Raw genomic sequence first — 19,736 nt, 5'->3', positions numbered from 1 at the left:
AGAAAGAAGAACAGATCGAGAGAGAGACCACCCAGAAGAGCGGAGAGATGCAACAGAACCTAGTGGCACCAAGGGACCTCCTATCCTCACCATACTTGGAGGGCCGGGGCAAGAGTCCACCAGAAAAGCTAAAGCCCATGCTAGGTTCGTGGGAGTGGCAGAGAAGCCAAGCAAGATAGCCAAGACCGAGGCGGTGATCTCCTTCTCGGATGAAGACCTGGAAGGACTAAACTTTCCACATGAAGATGCCCTGGTAGTACAGGTGGAGGTAGCTAACTGACCTGTACAAAGGGTACTGATAGACACAGGGGCGTCTATTGACGTACTCTACTTGGACGCTTATTGATAATTCGGGTTCGGGGACGATCAGCTCAAACCAGAGCCCACGTACCTCCATGGATTCTCAGGTGCCACCGCCTCAGAGGTACCATAGAACTACCCGTCACCTTTGGGGTACACCCTCAACAAGTGACTATCATGGTGAATTTTATGGTCGTCAAGTCTGTGGTGTCCTTTAACGGCCTCCTAGGGCGATCATCTCTGACAGCCCTTAGAGGAGTCATATCACCACTTCACCTGAAGATGAAGTTCCCCACCGAGAATGGGGTAGGCGAAGTTCGAGGAGATCAGAAGAAAGCAAGGGAGTGCTACGCCACCTTCATGAAAAAGAATAATGGTAACACCCGCGGAATGGCACTCTGCCTAGAGAACATGGTCAGTGACCAGAGAGATGAATTGACAGAGAGGAGAGGAAGACCAGTAGAAGACCTCATCCCATGGCCCCTCAGCCGGGACGACCCCTCCAAGGTCGTACAGGTTGGCTCGCTACTAAGCAAGGAACAGAAAGAAGGGCTTGGACACCTCCTCCAAGCGAACATGGATGTCTTTGCATGGTCGACCTCCGACACGCCTGGAATACCACGTTCCATAGCAGAGCACCGACTACATGTCGACCCAACCAGGAAGCCCATTCAACAGAAGCGGCGTAACTTCGCCCTCGACCGACAAGCAGCAATCAAGAAAGAGGTCGAGAAGTTAAGCCAGTCAGGGTTCATCAGAAAGGAGAAGTTCCCAACCTGGCTCGCAAACATGGTCATGGTACCAAAGCCAAGTGTGAAGTGGAGGATGTGTGTCAACTACACAGACCTGAACAAGGTATGCCCAAAAGATGAGTACCCACTGCCCAGGATCGACCTACTGATCGACGCCACCATCGGCCATGAGATGCTGAGTTTCATGGATGCCTACTCCGGGTACAACCAGATCCTCATGCATGAGGGTGATGAGTCCTACACCGCATTTCGGACGGATAAAGAGAACTATTGCTACAACGTCATGCCGTTCGGGTTGAAGAATGCAGGGGCCACCTATTAGAGGATGGTCAACAAGATGTTCAAAGAGCAGATCGGGCACAACATGGAGGTATATATGGATGACATGCTCGTGAAAAGCATCCGCGCCAACCAACACCTGGCCGACCTAGAGGAAGCATTCACAGTACTGAGGAGGAACCAGATGAAGCTAAACCCTGCAAAGTGCAACTTCGGTGTAACGTTAGGAAAATTCCTGGGATTCATGGTCTCAGTACGTGGAATAGAAGCCAACCCATCCAAGATCAAGGCCATCCAAGAGATGGCACCTCCTCGAACGGTCAGGGAAGTGCAGAGGTTGAATGGAAGGGTCGTCGTCCTTTCCAGGTTCGTGTCTCGGGCAGGTGACAAGTGCCTACCATTCTTCAAAACATTGAAGAACCTCCGAAGCCCTAAAGACTCCACATGGACAGAAGAGGGCCAGAAGGCATTCGAAGAATTGAAGGAGTACCTAGAGAGCCCACCACTGCTTGGGCGACCAGAACCTAACGAAGAATTGTAGCTCTACCTAGCCGCCACCCCTGTCGCGGTCAGCGCAGTACTACTGAAGGAAGAAGACAAAGTCCAAAGGCCCATCTACTATGTGAGTCATGTTCTGATCGATGCAGAGATTAGGTATACCAGGATCGAGAAGGTAGCCTATGCATTGGTAATCGTGGCTAGGAAGCTATGACCATACTTCCAAGCCCATACCATCATAGTCCTCACCGACCTCCCATTGAAGAAGGTACCGCACAAACCAGACATCGCTAGGCGATTGATCGCTTGGGCTATCGAATTGAGTGAGCATGGCATCAGATTCCAACCCAGGACTGCCATCAAAGGCCAAGCCTTGGCAGACTTCGTCGTTGAATGCACCTTACCAGAGACAGAGCCAGAAAAAAAAAAAAAAAAAAAAGAGAGGCCAAGTAGCTACGGCCAAGAGGCCATGGCCAAAAGACCACTGCCAAAAGACCACGGCCAAGAGGCCACGGCCAAAGGGCTATGGTCGTCATCAATGGACGTCACTTATCAAGAGAGAGAAAAAAAAAATTTCATGAATGGGTGTCATCCGTCAAAGGCCGCTGCCCAAAAGCAAAGAAGAAAAGAGAGAAGAAAGAAAAATAAAAAAGGGGTCTTTGGCCATGGCCAAGGACCACGATCGATAGGCCATGGGCATGGATGAGGTTCGAGGTCGAGATCCAAGGACGAGGTTTGAGGTTGAGGCCCGGGGTCTAAGGTTCGAGGTCGAAGTTTGAGGATCGTGGTTCGAGGTTCAAGGTTCGAGGTTTAAGGTTCGAGCAAAGAGGTGTCTATGGCCAAAGACCAATTCAAAAAAAAAATAAATAAAAAATGCTACAACCAAGGACTGTAGGCGACAAACCATGGCCGAAGTTCGAGATGGTTCGAGTTCTAAGGATCGAGAATGCAACTGCTGATGCACTGTCCAGGCTAGCCAATGATGAACTCAGAAACCTGGCCAATGCAGTGTACGTGGGAATATTACATGAGCTAACATACCGGGAGAAGCAAGCTAATGAGATTGAGGAGGGGCCCAGCTAGATGGAGCCCATACTCAACTACCTCCCGAACGACGTCTTACCAGAAGACAAGGCTGAGGCAAGGAAGATCAGGATGAGAGCTATAAAGTACACCGTCCTAGACGGGGTACTGTACAAGCGGGGGGCAACAACACCACTACTCCGGTGCCTAGGACCCAAGGGGGCAGAGTATGCCCTAGCAGAAGTCCATGAGGGGATATGTGGAAGCCATATGGGGGGACGAGCACTAGCCTACAAAATCCTCCGCCAGGGACTATACTGGCCACGAATGCAAGAGAAGGCCATCCAATATGCCAAGAAATGCGAGCAATGTCAGGTGTTCGCCCCAGTACCCCATCTACCCGCCACCAAGCTGACATCAATCCACAACCCCATACCTTTTACCATGTGGGGGCTGGACATCTTAGGAAACTTCACCGCAGCACCGGGAAACAGAAAGTACCTGGTCGTTGCGATTGACTACTTCACCAAGTGGGTCGAACCTAAACCCTTGGCCAAGATAACAGGGACAGAGATGGAGAAGTTCATCCGTGACGATGTCATCTACAGGTTTGGGGTACCACAGATCCTCGTCTCAGACAATGGTGAACAATTCAACAACCCCAAATTCCAAGCATTCTGTCACAGCTACAACATCGACTATCGGCCTGTATCGATAGCATACCCACAGGCCAATGGTCAGGTGGAGGTCACCAACAGAACACTGCTGCAAGGAGTCAAGACAGAGTTTTTCTATTTCAGCGGAACTTGTTTACAAACGGAGCAGACGAGCTGCTTAAATAGAAAATCAAAACGAATACAAACAAACAAGAACCAGGGTTACTTTAGACCAACCATGGTTACTTTTGGACTTTACAAACCAACCAAGGTTACTTTTGGACTTTACAAACCAACCAAGGTTACTTTTGGACTTTACAAACCTAACCATAGTAACTTTTTGACTGACTTAACCAAACTATAGTTACTTTTTGATATTGGTTACAATAGGACAAATAAAAGACAATACTGAAAAGATGATAATGACTACATTACAATGACATGCACTTAATTTGTGTCGAAGTCGGTGTCACTGGTGTAAGGGATGAACATGTCCAGTGTGTGGTCCACTTTGAACTCCAGGTGTTCGCTCATGATGCGCTGGATGACTGGGTGCTGTAGCTCACTGTTGACGTCCCAAGCTGTACGGGTGCTGCGGAGTAGACAAGCCTGTAGGGTGGCCAGGTCGACATGGTTGTAGGAGCACATGGTGGTCATGAAGGTGTACCATCGTTCTTTGTGAGCCTCTGAATCATCATGATGAACAAAGAGATCTTCGGTACTGGTGCCATGGAGGGAGAAGGTCGGATCATAGGCAATGAGATTGTGGTCCAAGATGGGGGGTGAGACCAGGTGATGATGGATGAAATCAGGTGGTTGATGGAAGATATAGGTGACGAAGGGGTCGTCATCAAGAGCAGAGAGGGATTGAAGCCATTGAGGTATGGGAGCAAAGAGGCGGAGAAAACGGGCTAGACATTGAGGTCTTTGAAGATGAAAGTAAACAGTGCCAATAGGATTAGAGAAGATGGTGGAGACTGTACTGAGATAGTGATAGAGAGTATGACGGTTGAAGGTGAGAGCAACTGTGTGAACAGCAAGAAGGTGCCAAAAGAAAATGACACATTCTTTATCAAAGAGGGTCGGGTTGATGGTGAAAGGGGTAAGGAAAGGGAAATCTGGGTGACAGACTACCCAATCATACTGAAGGCCATTATGATGGACCATGGAGATAAGAACAGACTGATAGGTAGAGATACTATTGGTCCTGAGGGTACGGAGGGAAATGTTACTGAAGAGAGATGCTGGGAGAGCAGGTAAGAGGTCAAGAAGTGGATCAGGTGGATCAGGTTGTGGTGGAGCTGAAGAAGATGAGGAGGAAGCTCCAGGAGTAAGGGGCATGCAAGGGGCAGGGATGGAAGAAGATAATGGTAAATTCTTCATGGTCCTAGAGAGGAAATCTGCAAGGACAATATCTTTGCCTTTGATGTGATGAACCTTCAAAGACCATTGTGAGAACCACTGTGCCCATCGTAGTAGTTGAGATTCAGGGAGCTGCTTCTGCTTGAACTGTAACATTTTTGGGAAAGCTGTCATATCCATCTCGATTTAGAATGTATGGCCTATAAGAAAGAACTGAAATTTCTCAATTCCACGACGGACTGCAAGAATCTCTTTGAATGTGGAATGGTAGTGTTGTTCGGATGATTTGAACATGCCACTACGGTATCTGCATATACGTCGTATCTTGTTTGATGATTCTTCAAGTAGAACCGCACCCCATTGGGTATCACTGGCATCGGACTGTAGAATACGAAGTCCTGTAGATGGGATCTGTAGAGTTGGCAAGGACTGAGCCAGGGCTTTCAGATCTTTAACTGCCTGGGTATGAACAGAGGACCAGGGTGGTGCATCCTTTCTGAGGAGTCGGTGAAGATGATTCATGAATCGGACCTGGTGTGGTAAGAACTAGGTCATGTAATTGATGATGCCGAGGAACTGCTGCAACTCTTGCCGAGTGAAGGGGCCATCTGAGAACTCGAGGAGGGAACGACTAATATGGGGCTGAAGCTGGAATCGTCCTTTTGATATAGTGACACCAAGAAAATCAATAGTGTCGACTGCAACTTCCATCTTTGTGGATGAGAGCATTATACCATGGGCTATGGTGATGTCCAAGAACTGCTGGAGCAGAAGAGCATGATCTTCCTCTGTATTGGAAAAGAGGAGTATGTTGTCTATATAGATCAAAGCATGTTCTTGTATGGGAGCATAGACCTGTAGCATAGCTTGTTGAAACAGGGAAGGAGCCACCTTGAGACCAAAGGGGAGAACTGTCCACTGGAAGTGTCCACCGGGAATGTAGAATCCGATTTTGGACCTATCATCTGGATGAATTCCGAGCTGCCAAAATCCTGCTTTGAGATCAAACTTGCTGAATATCTTCGCCTTGGAAAGTTGAAGTAGAAGGGCAGGCCTTGTAGGTAATGGGAATTTATCGTCAGCCAAAAATACATTGAGGGGCTGATAGTTGATTACAAGTCTCAGTTTGCCACGCTTCTGTTCAGCTCTCTTATTCACATAGAAGGCTTCACAAGCCCAAGGGGAAGATGTCTTCTCTATGAGGCCTTGAGCTTCTAGGAGGGCAACTTCTTGGCGTGCATTGGTGAGATGTTCAGGCTTCATACCAGAGTGACTGACCTTGGTAGGATTTGCATCCTCATTCTTTTTGAAAGGGAGACGGATGAAGAACTTTGGGTTCTGCCAGAGGGGATGATCACATTTGGTGAGAAAGTCTGCATGATTTTCAGCACTGCAACGGAGGAGCAATTGTTCTTTAATATCTGCAATAGGAGTGATTAGTAGCAAATTAGGAATAGTTGTCCAAGGGATGAAGTGCTTCTTGTAGCTGAGACCATGTATACTCCATCTAAGTTGAGGTAACTGACAAAGGATGTCAAAACCAATAAGGGCATCTCGTCCTGGAAGTGAAGATCCTAAGACTGTATGGCATAGGGTAAGAGAGGGGAATATTTGGAAATGGATAGGGTGTTTGGAGATGTGGTTGACCGAAAAGGTTTGACCATCGGCTGCAGTGAAGAATTGCTTATGAGGTTTCCAACAGTCAGAAGGAAGGACATGGGGAGCTAATATGGTTGTGGAACAACCTGTGTCAAAGTAGCCAATGACTTTGATAGGGTGGTCCCATGTGGTAGGAGAGATGGAGAGACTAGCTTGAGGAAGTGGGGTCTTGGTGATAGCAAAAGCTGGTGACTTAGGAGGGTTAGGAGAGGACAAAGGAGAGGCCATCGGGTAGATGGGGTCAAATCCATCGGACTCGGAATCGGGTGAGGAGGTTTCCAAGTCGTCGTCTTCGTCGTCCCAATTTTCAAGGACAAACAGTAAGTCCGGGGAGAAATCATCATCGATAGAGTAAAGGGATTCAACATCTGCATCTGGATCATCAGTGATGGAAAAGGGGGCGAGCATATGCATCAATTTAGCTTGCTTGGCCTTGTCAGGGCAATTGCGAGCAAAATGGCCGATTTTTCCACACGCATAGCATCTGGTAGAGGTCTTCTGCCGAAATTTCTTTCGTTTGAAGAACTTATAGGGTTGTTGCTGAGACCTTTGTTGATGCTTACGTTTGAACCGATGAAATCTGTGATTACCATTTTTCTTGTGATTCTTCTCTGGACGGGTACTGATCTTGGAGAAGTGGGACTTCTTCTTAGAGGGACAAGAACAGTCTTTGTCTTTGCACTTGATTTTAAGATGGGATGTGTCACAAGCATCTGTGAGCTTATGAGTGGTCTTTTCCCATTGCTTGAAGAATAGCTGCTGATCACATAACTTCTGCAGAGCACTAAGGATCTCTTGGTAGAGACGACCGATAGGAGCTTGATCAATTCGGAGGCCAAAATGTTGCAAGGATTTGACGGCCTCTTTTCCCAAGGGTTCTGGGAAAGAATTGAGAAACACCTGCTTCATATTAGGGTCATCTAAACCTCCAAGGATGTAAAAACGGTCCAACATGCGGGTATAGTGCTTAGCAAGATCGGCCTTCTGAAAGGAGCAACACTTCATCTGGAAGTACTCCTCTTGGGCTTTGATTCTGTTGTTCTCAATGGGTCCAATCATCTCATTGTACAATTGTGCGATGAAGACATCAATAGGAATCTGAGTCCACTGGAGTTGCCGATAACCACCAAGGGCCATGAACCATTCTCTGAGGGTTCCATGGGTACGGGCCAAGAACTTGGTAATGACAGTGCCGCTTGTGGCTCCAGCAACTAACATTTTTGCAGTAAGCCATGCATGAAACTCTGAGATACGCTCAGGCCATTTATGAAATGGGAGACCATCAAAGGTGAATAGTTGTTTAGGGTCCTGGTTGGCAAAAGGACTGGGATTAGGTGCCTGAGGGGAAATATCTGGTGGTGCAGGGGCCGCTCTGGGTTGTTGTTGCTGTGGTGCAGTATCAACTTCACTGTCACTGCTATGAACAAGAGGTTCAGTCTGAGCCTGGGAGGCATCTGGGGGATTGGTTTGGTAGGCAGGTAAAGGACTTTGGGAACTAAAAGAGTCGGTGTCTGAGAAGGAGGTGACAGAGGCAACTTTGGACATAGATAAAACAGGGATGGATTTAGGTTGAGTCAGGGTCAACTGAGTGAGGAAAGTACTAAGGGTATTAGTATTTTTCGGGAAAGGGATAACTGGACAAGCTGAATCAGGGGCATGTGGTATTGACCGGGGAGGAACCCAGGGAACAAAACTTAAGGATCCGGTCTGTTGGTCAGGTAAAGGTTGGAAAGTAGGTTGAACCATGGGTTTTTGTAGGGAAATAGGAGTGGGTTGAAAAACACGTTGTGAAGAGACAGGGTAAGAAGTATGGGATCGCTTCGGTTTTGAAGATCTGGCTTTGAGGGTGGCTAGATGTCTCTGTTGATCCTGTAACTCCTTGAATATAGCAGTTGGGAAGCTATGTGGGGCTGGCTGCTCATGGTACATAGGAGATGAGAGGGAGTCAGGGAAGAAAGTAGGACTTGACGGAAATGGTTGAGTCTGAGCCAATCTGAGCTGTTCTTCCAACAGTCTCTTTTCTTTTTCTCGGCCAGAGATTAGAAAAGAAGCATATGAGGAATCCTTCACCGTTATAGCTATAGTCATGAGCTCTTGGTGGAGGGATTCGATCCGTGTTTTGAGGTAACGGATGTCGGATTCATTTTGCCGGAGAGCAAGGGTGTGATGCTCTTGATAGGAAAGGAGCTTGTTCAGATACTGGTTCTGGACCAAAGCATTTTCTGCTTGCCAGTTCAGCTGTGCTTCAACTGAGGAGTTGGTAGCCATCTGTCCCATGTTGTTAAGGACATTAGGGGGAGTGACTTTCCACTTGTGGCGGCGTCGATCAGCATCTTCATAGTCAGCAGTAGGAGGAAAATTCCTGCTGATCCCTTCTGAAGTAGAAGCCATAAAACAAGGAATGGGCTGCTAGATCTGTGTCTGCCACAACATCAACGGGGGAGTCGTTGGAGGGGAAGGCGGAGCCGGAGATAAATCTGGTTTGCAGTAAGGTGTGACCGGTGGAGGAGATGGAGCTGGTGGCGAAGAACAGCAACCTAAAGAACAGGGTTTGCTATTGCCATAATCCACAATAAACTGATATCTGCCACGGTCTTCTCCAAGGGGTCCGACGTTTGGACAACCGGCCTGGTAGCGGAGCCATAGAGGATCTGGCTGACGCTTTTTCTTCTTTGGCGTCGGAGGTGGAGGAGGTTGAGGATCTTCTTCAAGATCGTCGATGTCATCCAACCATGCTGGGGATGCCGAAGGAATCATGGTACACATATCAGCTGGCTTTGGATATGTGACAAGTGTGCGACCATCTTCAAGAGGCTTATAGACAGGGTTTGTAGCCGTCAGAGGCGGAGTAGCAGCTGGGATGTTATGAGTAGATTCGTAAGCCGTGATCCATGACTCAGGAATGAGTTTGAGCAGGGCTGCTCTGTCGATCTGTCGAGGGACATGAGTAATAGTAGGGATCCGATCCTCGCCGATCTGGACGAACAGGGCTGCATCATTATTGGAGAATCCAGTATTAAGGTTCATGGCATGGTTTTGGAGTCTGTAGCAAATCTGGTAGTGAAGAGTGGCTGCTATCGCTGTCTCTTTTTGAGGCGCACCTGTCAACTGAATCAGAAACTGCCAAGCATCAGGCAGGTTTGGATCTTGCAGAGAAATATTGTAGTTAGGGTACACCGTGTAGAAAATAGTGCCATCGTTCAGAGTGGTCTGAACGTCCGTGATGGTAGCATGGGGGAAATTCCGAAATCTGGTGTCCAGAAGATTAAGGCGCATGGCAATCGGGAGACCCTTTCGGCCATGGAAGGTAATGACTATCTTGACGGCACCAAGGTGGAGATGGGTGTAACCTAGCTGGATCCATTGGCGAATCAGGTCAGGACTGATGTTCACGGGGAAATACTGCTCTTTTCCACTAGCAGTGACTTGGTTCTGAGAGAAAGGAGGAGCCTGGACGTACTCCTTTAGACCTTGGGTCTTTTTAGGAGATATGATCGTCCTGATCTTTCTGGTAACTGAGGTAGAAGTCTAGGGGAAAACATCATAAGGGTTTATGATGGGGAAGTTGGTCGGATGAATTTCTGTTCAGCCGGGGTATAATTAAGTTCATATAAGTAGTCTACCTTAGAAGCATGGGAAGATTTAAGAGTAACAAGAGCAGCAGGGGGAGGTTGTAAACTCATGATAGAAGGAGAGATGTCTTCCGTCCTTCAGAGATGCACCGGACCTTTTATCTGTTATGAGATGGGAACAGTAAACATGGTGGATGATGAACAGTGTCTTTCTCTGACCAGACCGGAGGTAACCCGAGTGTGCCGGGATTTAGAACGGTCTCTGCCTGCAGACCCACACCTTACTCAAGGGACTTTACCAATCTGGCCGGAGAAGAAGACAACAGTACACCACACACACCTATTTCTGATGCAGAGGATCCGTCGAAGATGGCAACTGCAGAGCATACTTAGGCTGCAAAAATTAAAACATCATCATCACAGACAAGAGGCCAGGGAGCAGAGCTCCGTCGAACAGAGGGCAAGAAGGTTTTACTCAGAAGGCTTTGATACCATATTCAGAGTTTTTCTATTTCAGCGGAACTTGTTTGCAAACGGAGCAGACGGGCACAAAGGGAAATGGGTCGAAGAGCTACCAAGCATTCTGTGGGCGTACCGAACTACAGTACGGACACCCACAGGAGAGAGCCCATTCCGCCTAGCATATGGCACTGAAGCATTGACGCCAGTAGAGGTCTGCGCCATGTCCTATAGGGTTCTGCACTTCAATGAACGTACCTATATCGACGGACTACGGGTGAACCTAGACTTTATAGATGAGGTCCGTGAGAGAGCACTCCTAAGGAACGTCGCTTACCAACAACGTACTGTCAGGTACTATAACGCCAGGGTTAAGGAAAGGCTATTCCACCAGGGAGATCTAGTCCTAAGGAGGGCAAGTGCATCACAACCCCAGAAGGCAGGGAAGTTGTCAGCCAACTGGGAATGACCTTACATAGTCTCCAAGCAGATACGTCCAGGGACCTACTGCTTGAAGACTCCGGGGGGCAAGAAGGTAGACCGCTCCTAGAACTCACTACACCTGAAGAAGTACTATCAGTAGAAGTAACAACAGCAGAGTAGCAGCACCACCAACAGTAGTAGTAGATGGCATTACAGTTTCAAGGGAAAAAATTTTCGGGAATACTCGGCTTCTTTTACTACTCAACCGAGGCTTTATGCCTAAGGCATTATGCCACCAAGGTCCACGGACCACTGAGATAAGACATCTAAGGCTTTATGCCACCTCTGAGGCTTCATGCCTAAGGCTTTATGCCACCACTAAGGCTCTATGCCTTAGGCGTTATGCCACCCCCGAGGCTTCATGCCTAAGGATCTTTGTCACCTTTGAGGCTTCATGCCTAATGCTTTATGCCACCACTGAGGCTCTATGCCTAAGGCGTTATGCCACCCCTGAGGCTTCATGCCTAAGGCTTTATGCCACCACTGAGGCTTCATGCCTAAGGCTTTATACCACCTCTGAGGCTTCATTCCTAAGGCTTTATGCCACCACTGAGGCTCTATGCCTAAGGCGTTATGCCACCCCTGAGGCTTCATGCCTAAGGCTTTATGCCACCACTGAGGCTCTGTGCCTAAGGCGTTATGCCACCATTGAGGCTTCATGCCTAAGGCATTATGCCACCACCGAGGCTCTATGCCTAAGGCGTTATGCCACCACTGAGGCGTTATGCCACTAAGGTCCGGGGACCACCGAGATTAGGCATCCCTATGGACCGCCAACTACATGAGATTGCGTAGATCAATATCAAAGCGACAAGGATCAAATCATATCAACATCTAAAGAAAGAGTCAAGTACATACAAAAGACAAAAAGCAAGCATCACAATCCAAAAGTTATCATCCAACAAGTCAACATCCAGAAAGAACATCTATAAAATCAGGGGGCATCTAGTGGAGGAGCAGCCTCTGATCCAGAAGGAGACATCATATCAGCCTCAGCCGGACGAGCAACACTCTCCTCTGGTAAGACCGCAACCTCCTTTGTCACCACAACATCATCCTCAGGAGAGACACGACCCACTACAGCAATCTCAGGTAGTAGCGTAGTGACCTCGGGGAACCTTCAGAAGTCATAATCATGGGTCTTCTCCAGAACGCGAACCGCCAAGTCCGAGGAAGTCAAGACGCTAGGAATGGGAGCCAACTTACTCCTAGGGTCACCAACAGAAATAGAAGCTCTGGAGGCCCTACGACCCCTACTAGGGGTGGAATCTCCAGAAACCTCCTCCTCCCCTTCACTAGCAACAGGGGAAGGCAAAGAAGAAGAAGTATCCACTGGGGAAGACGACCCCGAAGAAGACTCCTCAAGGGATCCAACCACGACCGCAGTCGGATCAGAGTCATTAGGTGATGACATGGACAAATAATGAAGCAGACTACCTACTTGCTCAGAGCAACGATCTCCCAGACAAGAAGCTAGCAAGAAAAATGAAATGAAGACCACCTACAAAGTATAAATAGCAGATCCATCACAGACAAGAAGAAGGAGAGTGGAGAAGCATGAGGGTCCATCGTACCCAAGGGCGCGGCCTCACACCCATAGGCGCGGCCACATTGACAGGCGTGGCCACTCTAGGAGCAGCCTCAGGCCCATAGGCGCGGCCACATCCACAGGCCTGGCCACCCCAGGTGCGGCCTCAAGCCCGCAAGCGAGGCCTCACACCCCCAAGAGCGGCCACCCTAGGCATGGCCCTGCATCAAAAAAAAAAAGAAAGAGAAAGGGTTGAACTTACCTTAGGGGGAAGGCGATCGCATGGGGGGAGCAGACACACGACGACGCGACCACACCACGGACATGATCAAGTAACAGAGACCACCAAATGCAAGGCACTCAAGCCAAGCACTACTCAAGCCCTCCAAGTAAGCAAGGCACTAAGTGAGTACAAGGCATGCACGGGGACCCAAAACCAAAGGAAGGAAAACCAAAAAGTTGACACTAGTCTAGGTGACCCAAGGACAAGCACATGGTCGGCACCAAAAAGAGGACAAAAGACAAAAGTGCAATGCAAAGGAGAAATTCAACAACAGCAAAAAGTGGGAGACATAAAGTAAGAAAGAGAAATGATGAGGAAAAATGAGAAGTGATATATCTACAAAAAACAAAGCAAAAAAGAAGAAGGAAAAGTGTAGGAGGAAAGGTTTGAACCTCCAACCTCTCCTACCTCACTAACAGATTTACAGGCAAGCTCCACAAAGAAAGTTCATTCGCAGTGGACCCCTCACTATATAAAGGCATTTACTCTCTTGGACATCCTATCTCAAGAGAGTGGGGGGCAAATGATACATCCAAGATTTACCGAACCAGTCAGCGGCTGCCACGTGTCACAAAGCGACCCGCTCCAGAACCAAGGAGAACCAATCGGGGGTCCCACCCGGGCGCGGACTGCACCCAGGCGCCTGCCTCACCCAGGCCTCACCCAGGCGTGGCCTCACACCCAGGCGCGGCCTCTCACCTAGGCGCGGCCTCACCCAGGCGTTGGCCTCACCCAGGCATGGCCTCTCACCTAGGCACGGCCTCACCCAGGCGTGGCCTCACCCAGGCGCGGCCTCACCTAGGCGCGACCTCACCTAAGCACGGCCTCACCCAGGCGTGGCCTCACACCCAGGCACGACTTCTCACCTAGGCGTGGCCTCACCCAGGCGCGGCCTCACCCAGGCGCCAGCCTCACCCAGGCATGGCCTCTCACCTAGGCACGACCTCACCCAGGCGCGGCCTCACCTAGGCGCCGACCTCACCCAGGCGCTGCCTCTCCCGGGTGTGGCCTGGCACCTAGGTGCCGCCTCTCACCTAGGAGCGGCCTCACGCAGGCGCGGCCTGCACCCAGGCGCCGATCTCACCTAGGCACAATCAAGTGACAGGCATGGCCTCACACCTAGGCGCGGCATCATGGATGTAGACGTGATGTACATGGACACCGAGGCCGCTCATCTATGACCCAATCGTGTCACTACAGACTTATGCCACCTCCAGGACTCTAGGCCACCGTTTAGAGGTCACGTCACCCAGACGGATTCAAGCACCAATGACGTTATCACCCACGCGGGTATCTATCCGCCAAGGATCTTGATACCACCAGGACACTCCCTCCTGAGGGGAGATGGCCAATCAGGATAGCGCCCCATTACCCAGGGCCTCTATCCACTCAATGGCACACTCGCCATCAAACTGGGACTCTCTACACCTCCATATATTACTATAAAAGGCAAGGTACATAACCCCATTGCGGGACATCTAAACTCATATTGAATAATTACTATTCATCTATTTAGATCTAACTTTGGCATCGAAGAGCCCTAGGCAGAAATCACACCGGTTCTCTCTGTTGACCCCTTGGTCCACTTGTAGGTGACGGCACTCGCAGGACCGCCCGATGATTTCTTGATGCAGCAGCCCCCACATGTGGGCGATCAAGTTGGGCCTAAAGTCCATTAACGTTTTACATCTCCCACTCGCCCACATAGGGTGCATAAATTTAATTATGCATTCAAGTTTCTCTCATTCCGCGTTATCCTCCATACAGGTAATGGGGCGTACGACCTATCGAGATGATACAAGGTAGGAGTACTATATCAAACTTCCATCTAGCCAATATAGTACATCACTCTCAAAAGTCTCGAAATACCCCAAACGATCCACTTACACCCGATCTAACACTCTCAACCCCTCATGATGAGCAGTGTTAATCCTTGGTATGTAATGTACTCATGACTACGTCGATCACAAATACGACATGTCGCCCAGGCAATGAGTCACATAACAAAGGTGTAACGTTCAATGGTTTTTCCTGAGCCCCTCATGTCAATCCAAATATCCCCAACAACTTTCCCAATCGCTTCCCGCTAGACCGCATCATCCATGGTCCTAAGGAGAACGTCAAAGTAGCGTCATTGGGTGTCTTTTTCATGACATTGTCTCAGGTAATAAGAGTACTGTGTGATTAATCCATGTGGCTCACACAGTGACGAAGCAGGGATCCATTCGGTCACTCTCACAATTGGTCAATATAAGCACATGCAGTATGATGTGCATGCTATGGCGTAACTCCCACTACGGTGGGCATGTCACTCGCAATAAATAAATGCCATACAGATCTTAGTCTAGTCGCTTCTCTAAGCGTCTAACCTGAGTCTCTAGCGCAGTCACCCTTATGGTTTCTGTCTAAAATCTCACATTTGGCTTCTAACAGGCTACTTGGAAGTGTGGTGTCTTCCAAGTTGGACCAAGTAAAGGTCTCATCTTAGCTCTAACTAAGGCGCCATAGAGCACACATGCTCATGGGCTCATCTCACTCGCTACACCCCAGCGCCGAGGCGAATCACTCATGTGAGTGGGTCGATTCTAAGCCTGGTGACATCTTTACAAACAATGAATGTATATACATAAGATTACTTAAACAAATATATGCTCATAAATAAATGTAAGAGAAATACAGATAAATGTCCATCACAAACAAAGTGTTCTCAAAGCAAATACATATCAGATCCGCCTGAGTCCTAAGTTCCTAACGTGAACTAGGAAAACATCTCTGGCAATGGGCTTAGTCAATGGATCAGCCAACATATTGCCAGTGGAGATATGCTGCAGAACCACTTCACCTCGTGCTACCATGTCTTGAATCTAGTGATACCGTATGTCAATGTGCTTGGCTCTACCATGGAACTTGGGGTCCTTCGCAAATGCAAGCACTGCCGTGCTGTCACAGTGTATAAGCACGACGTCATCTGAGTGAGCAGAAATGCTAAGTCTCTACAAGAACCTCCTGAGCCAAACGGCCTCCTGTACTGCTGCCGAACATGCGACATACTCCGACTCCATCATGGAAAGGGCGATGCAGGTCTGTTTCTTGCTACTCCAAGTGATAGCCCCGCCTCCCAGGACAAACGCATACCCCGAAGTGGACTTGCGCTCGTCTCTATCACTAGCCCAATCAACATCACTGTAGCCTCTCAGTCTCAAGTCTGAACCACCGAAGGTGAGCAAGAGGTCTGCAGTGCCACGTAGGTATCGAAGTATCCTCTTTATTGCCTGCCAATGAGCTGGCCCTGGGTTACTCTGGTAACGGCTCACCATGCCAACAACAAAGCAAATATCTGAACGCGTGCACATCATCGCATACATCAGACTGTCTACTGCCACTGCATAGGGTATTTTGAACATTTGGTTTCTCTCTTCATCACTCTTAGGGCATTGGTCTAGGCTCAAAGTGCCTGCCTTATCCATAGCAGTTCAATGGGTTTTGAGTTGCTCATATGGAACCGCTCCAGGACTTTCTTTATGTAAGTCTCTTGAGACAAACTAAGAAGTCTCCTAGTGCGATCCCTCACAATCTTCACGCCTAACACAAAGTTGGCCTCATCCATGTCCTTCATCTCAAAAGTAGAGGACAATCACTCTTTAATGGCGACAATCATTTCAATGTCATTCCTAGCTAGCAAGATGTCGTCAACATACAATGATAGGATAAGAAACCCTGTCTTGGACCGTTTAACATACACACAATGGTCCTCTTCAATCATATCAAAACCCTCAGTGGTAATGGCATGTTGAAATCTAATGTACCACTGCCTGGACGATTGCTTAAGGCCATAGATGGAACGTTTGAGATGGCATACTTTGCGCTCATGTCCCTTCTTCTCAAAGCCCACAGGCTGAGCCATAAAGATCTCCTCGTCCAGTTCTCCATTGAGAAAAGCAGTTTTAAAGTCCATTTGGTAGAGCTCCAAATCCAACTTTGCGACAATGGCTAGAATGAGGCGTATTGAAGCCATTCTCACCACAGGGGAGAACGTCTCATCCTAGTCTATACCCTCCTTTTGGGTAAATCCCTTCGCCACAAGGCGTGCCTTATACTTGTCAATTGATCCATCTGCCTTTCACTTGACCTTCAGGACCCACTTGTTCCCGATGGCCTTGCGTCCAGGTGAAAGATCAACTAACTCCCAGGCTTGGTTCTTACTCATAGAACTCAACTCATCTTCCATAGCAGCTTGCCACATTTCCTTATCTGGAGAAGAGAGCGCTTCACTCACTAAGGCTGGCTCATCCTCATCCCTAGGGACACAGATGAGGGCAGCGCCCCCTTCAATCTCAAAATGACATCGGGGAATGTGTCCACGTGCGCTCTTACACGCAGAGGGTTCTTGACCCGCGGGTTGTGCACTTTTACTAGGTAGCGCACTCCCACTGGGCTGATGATCACTCTCACCCTCTCTGGCGATCTCATGATGAGTGTTTAATTCCTCACCCTCGCCAAGAGTAGGTGAGACGCTTTCATCAGTCTCTATCTCAAAGAGATCAATGTCTCTGCTGGCTTCACTAATGTTAGGGGAATCGATCTCTAAAAAATCTACATCGCGGGACTCACTCTCTGTCATTCCTCCATCTTGATGTTCACCATACACTACATAGCCTTTCGAGGTATTGAAATATCTTATAAAGATACTCTTTTTAGCTCTAGGGCCAAGTTTCCCAAACTTATGGGAGGTACTATGAACATATCCTGCACATCCCCATGGTCGCATATGCCCTAAAGTGGGCTTTGCACCTTTCCACAATTCATAGAGAGTGGAGGGAACTGACTGTGATGGTATGCGATTAAGGACGTAGGTAGCGGTCAACATAGCATCCCCCCAGAAGGATATTAGGAGGTTGGCCTGTGCCATCATCGATCTAACCATATCTAAAAGCGTCCTATTCCTCCGCTCTGCAACACCATTTTGCTGTGGAATGTGGAGAATAGTCAGCTGCCTAGTGATTTATTTTTCCTCACACATCTCTTTAAATTGATCGGACAGATACTCGCATCCTCGGTCAGTGCGCAGAGTTTTTAACCTCTTGCCTTGCTGATTCTCAACCTCTGCTACAAAGCGTTTGAAGCAATCTAGCACTTCGTAGCGGTGAGCGATCAGATACACATAACCATATCGCGAATAATCATCGATAAAGGTGAGAAAATAAGAAACACCATGACATGCCTTCACGTTCATTGGTCCACAGATGTCTGAATGGACAAGCTCTAGGGTCTGGGTTGTCCGTTTAGCCTTTCCAAAAGGCTTTCGGTGGGCCTTACCTGCTAAACAGGCCTCACATGTCGGTAGGTTGACTTTAGCGAGTGAGCTAAGAAGGCCTTCTCGAGCTAGCTGTCCCATCCTATCTCGACCTATGTATCCTAGTCTAGTATGCCAAGTAATTGAATCTGGACTAATATTAGAATCAACTACAAAAGATAAAGATGAAACAATAGGAATTATCAAATCTAATTTAATAAAATCATTCTCAAGCCTACAATGTCCAAAACTACTACTATCCAATCGTATCTCAAAAGAGTCACCATAAAAAATAAATGAATATCCTAAAGTCAATAATGCAGTAACTGAATGCTAGATTTCTGGTGCGTATAGCACATCATGAAGTAGCAAGATGCGCCCAGTGCGCAAGGTGAGCTGGTAGGTACCAAGTCCTCGGACTGCTTCACTTGTGCCATTCCCCATGTAGATACTTTGGGCGCCATCCGAAATCTTTCTATAATCTACGAACCCTCCTCGATCTCGCGCTATGTGTCTTATTGCACCTGTATCCACAATCCAATCAGATTAGGTTTGGGCAACCAAAACTTGTGTACATACAAAAGTACAAGGAGAGAGAGGCAAAAATGGTACCTGCTTCGCTTCAGTGCAGTCACGAGCGAAGTGCTCCATCTTCTGGCAGTTATAGCACTTGACCTTGGTGATATCTTTCTTTCCACCTCGCTTGCCACGTTGGCGCTTGGTGGTCTTACGCCCAGTTGGCGCAGCTTTCTAAGCTTGATCTTGATTCCTAGTGGTCCTTTGTCTCTTGCGCTTAGACCCATTCTTACGCTGCCCTGCTTGGGTGACAAGGGCATGTGATTGGGTCGCCTCTAGGCCCTCCGCCTCTAGTTCCACATGAGCGGCAATGTCATTAAACGTCTTGATAGTATCATTATGTGTCAGAACTATTTTCATCTGCTCCCAGGAATCAGGCAACGTTCTAATGATGGCCTGTACTTGCTATTCATCGGTAAGGTGTACCCCAGCATCATCCAATTTTTGGATCATGTCTTTCACGACCCTGAGGTGTTCAACCATAGTGTGCTTGGGGTCCTTACGGGACATCTCAAACTTCAAGGTCATGGACCTAAGTCTGGTCGTGGATGTACCGCCACAGTCGAGCCTTACCTGGTCCCACATGGATTTGGCAGTCTCGCACTGCTCATACTGGCCTATAAGATCATCGTGCATTGTGCTAAATATAAGAAAGCGCGCACTACGATCTCTCTTAAACCAATTGTCGTAAACCTCTTTTTCTTGACGGTGGTGGGCGGTAGTACCCACTTCGGGTGGGGCCATCTCAGTAGTCAGGAGGTCTAGGTAATCTTGCTCATTAAGCAAGAACTTGGCCTTTCGTTGCCACATGTCATAGTTGGTGCCATCCAACTTGTTGCCTTGGTTAAGGTCAGCAATAACACTTTTCGAGGCCATCACTATAATGTGTAAGGGAGGACATTTAATATACATCCATAAATCCATAAATTTGTTCAAGAAACCCTAATTAAAATTAATGGTATCCTTCCCCACACGGTGAGACTAAAAACTTTGCTAAGCTGGTAATCAAATCT

General features: G+C 48.2%; 1 protein-coding gene across 1 annotated transcript; it reads right to left on the bottom strand.

Annotated features, from left to right (window-relative positions):
- Nucleotides 1-5,056: 5,056 nt before the first annotated feature.
- On the bottom strand, nt 5,057-5,392 carry LOC122665535. Its single transcript, XM_043861689.1, has one exon. It carries the CDS (start codon nt 5,390-5,392, stop codon nt 5,057-5,059), a length of 336 nt encoding a protein of 111 aa, XP_043717624.1.
- Between the last annotated feature and the right edge of the window lie 14,344 nt (nt 5,393-19,736).

The sequence above is a fragment of the Telopea speciosissima genome, chromosome 6 (genome assembly GCF_018873765.1).
Source record: "Telopea speciosissima isolate NSW1024214 ecotype Mountain lineage chromosome 6, Tspe_v1, whole genome shotgun sequence".
In the NCBI taxonomy this organism is placed as follows: Eukaryota; Viridiplantae; Streptophyta; class Magnoliopsida; order Proteales; family Proteaceae; genus Telopea; species Telopea speciosissima.
Note: the sequence above shows the minus strand (reverse complement) of the source record. Positions and strands in the feature narration are given on the sequence as shown.

What these genes read in the sequence shown, in the direction of transcription:
- LOC122665535 (XM_043861689.1), bottom strand. Translation starts at nt 5,392, where the DNA reads ATGAATCATCTTCACCGACTCCTCAGAAAGGATGCACCACCCTGGTCC.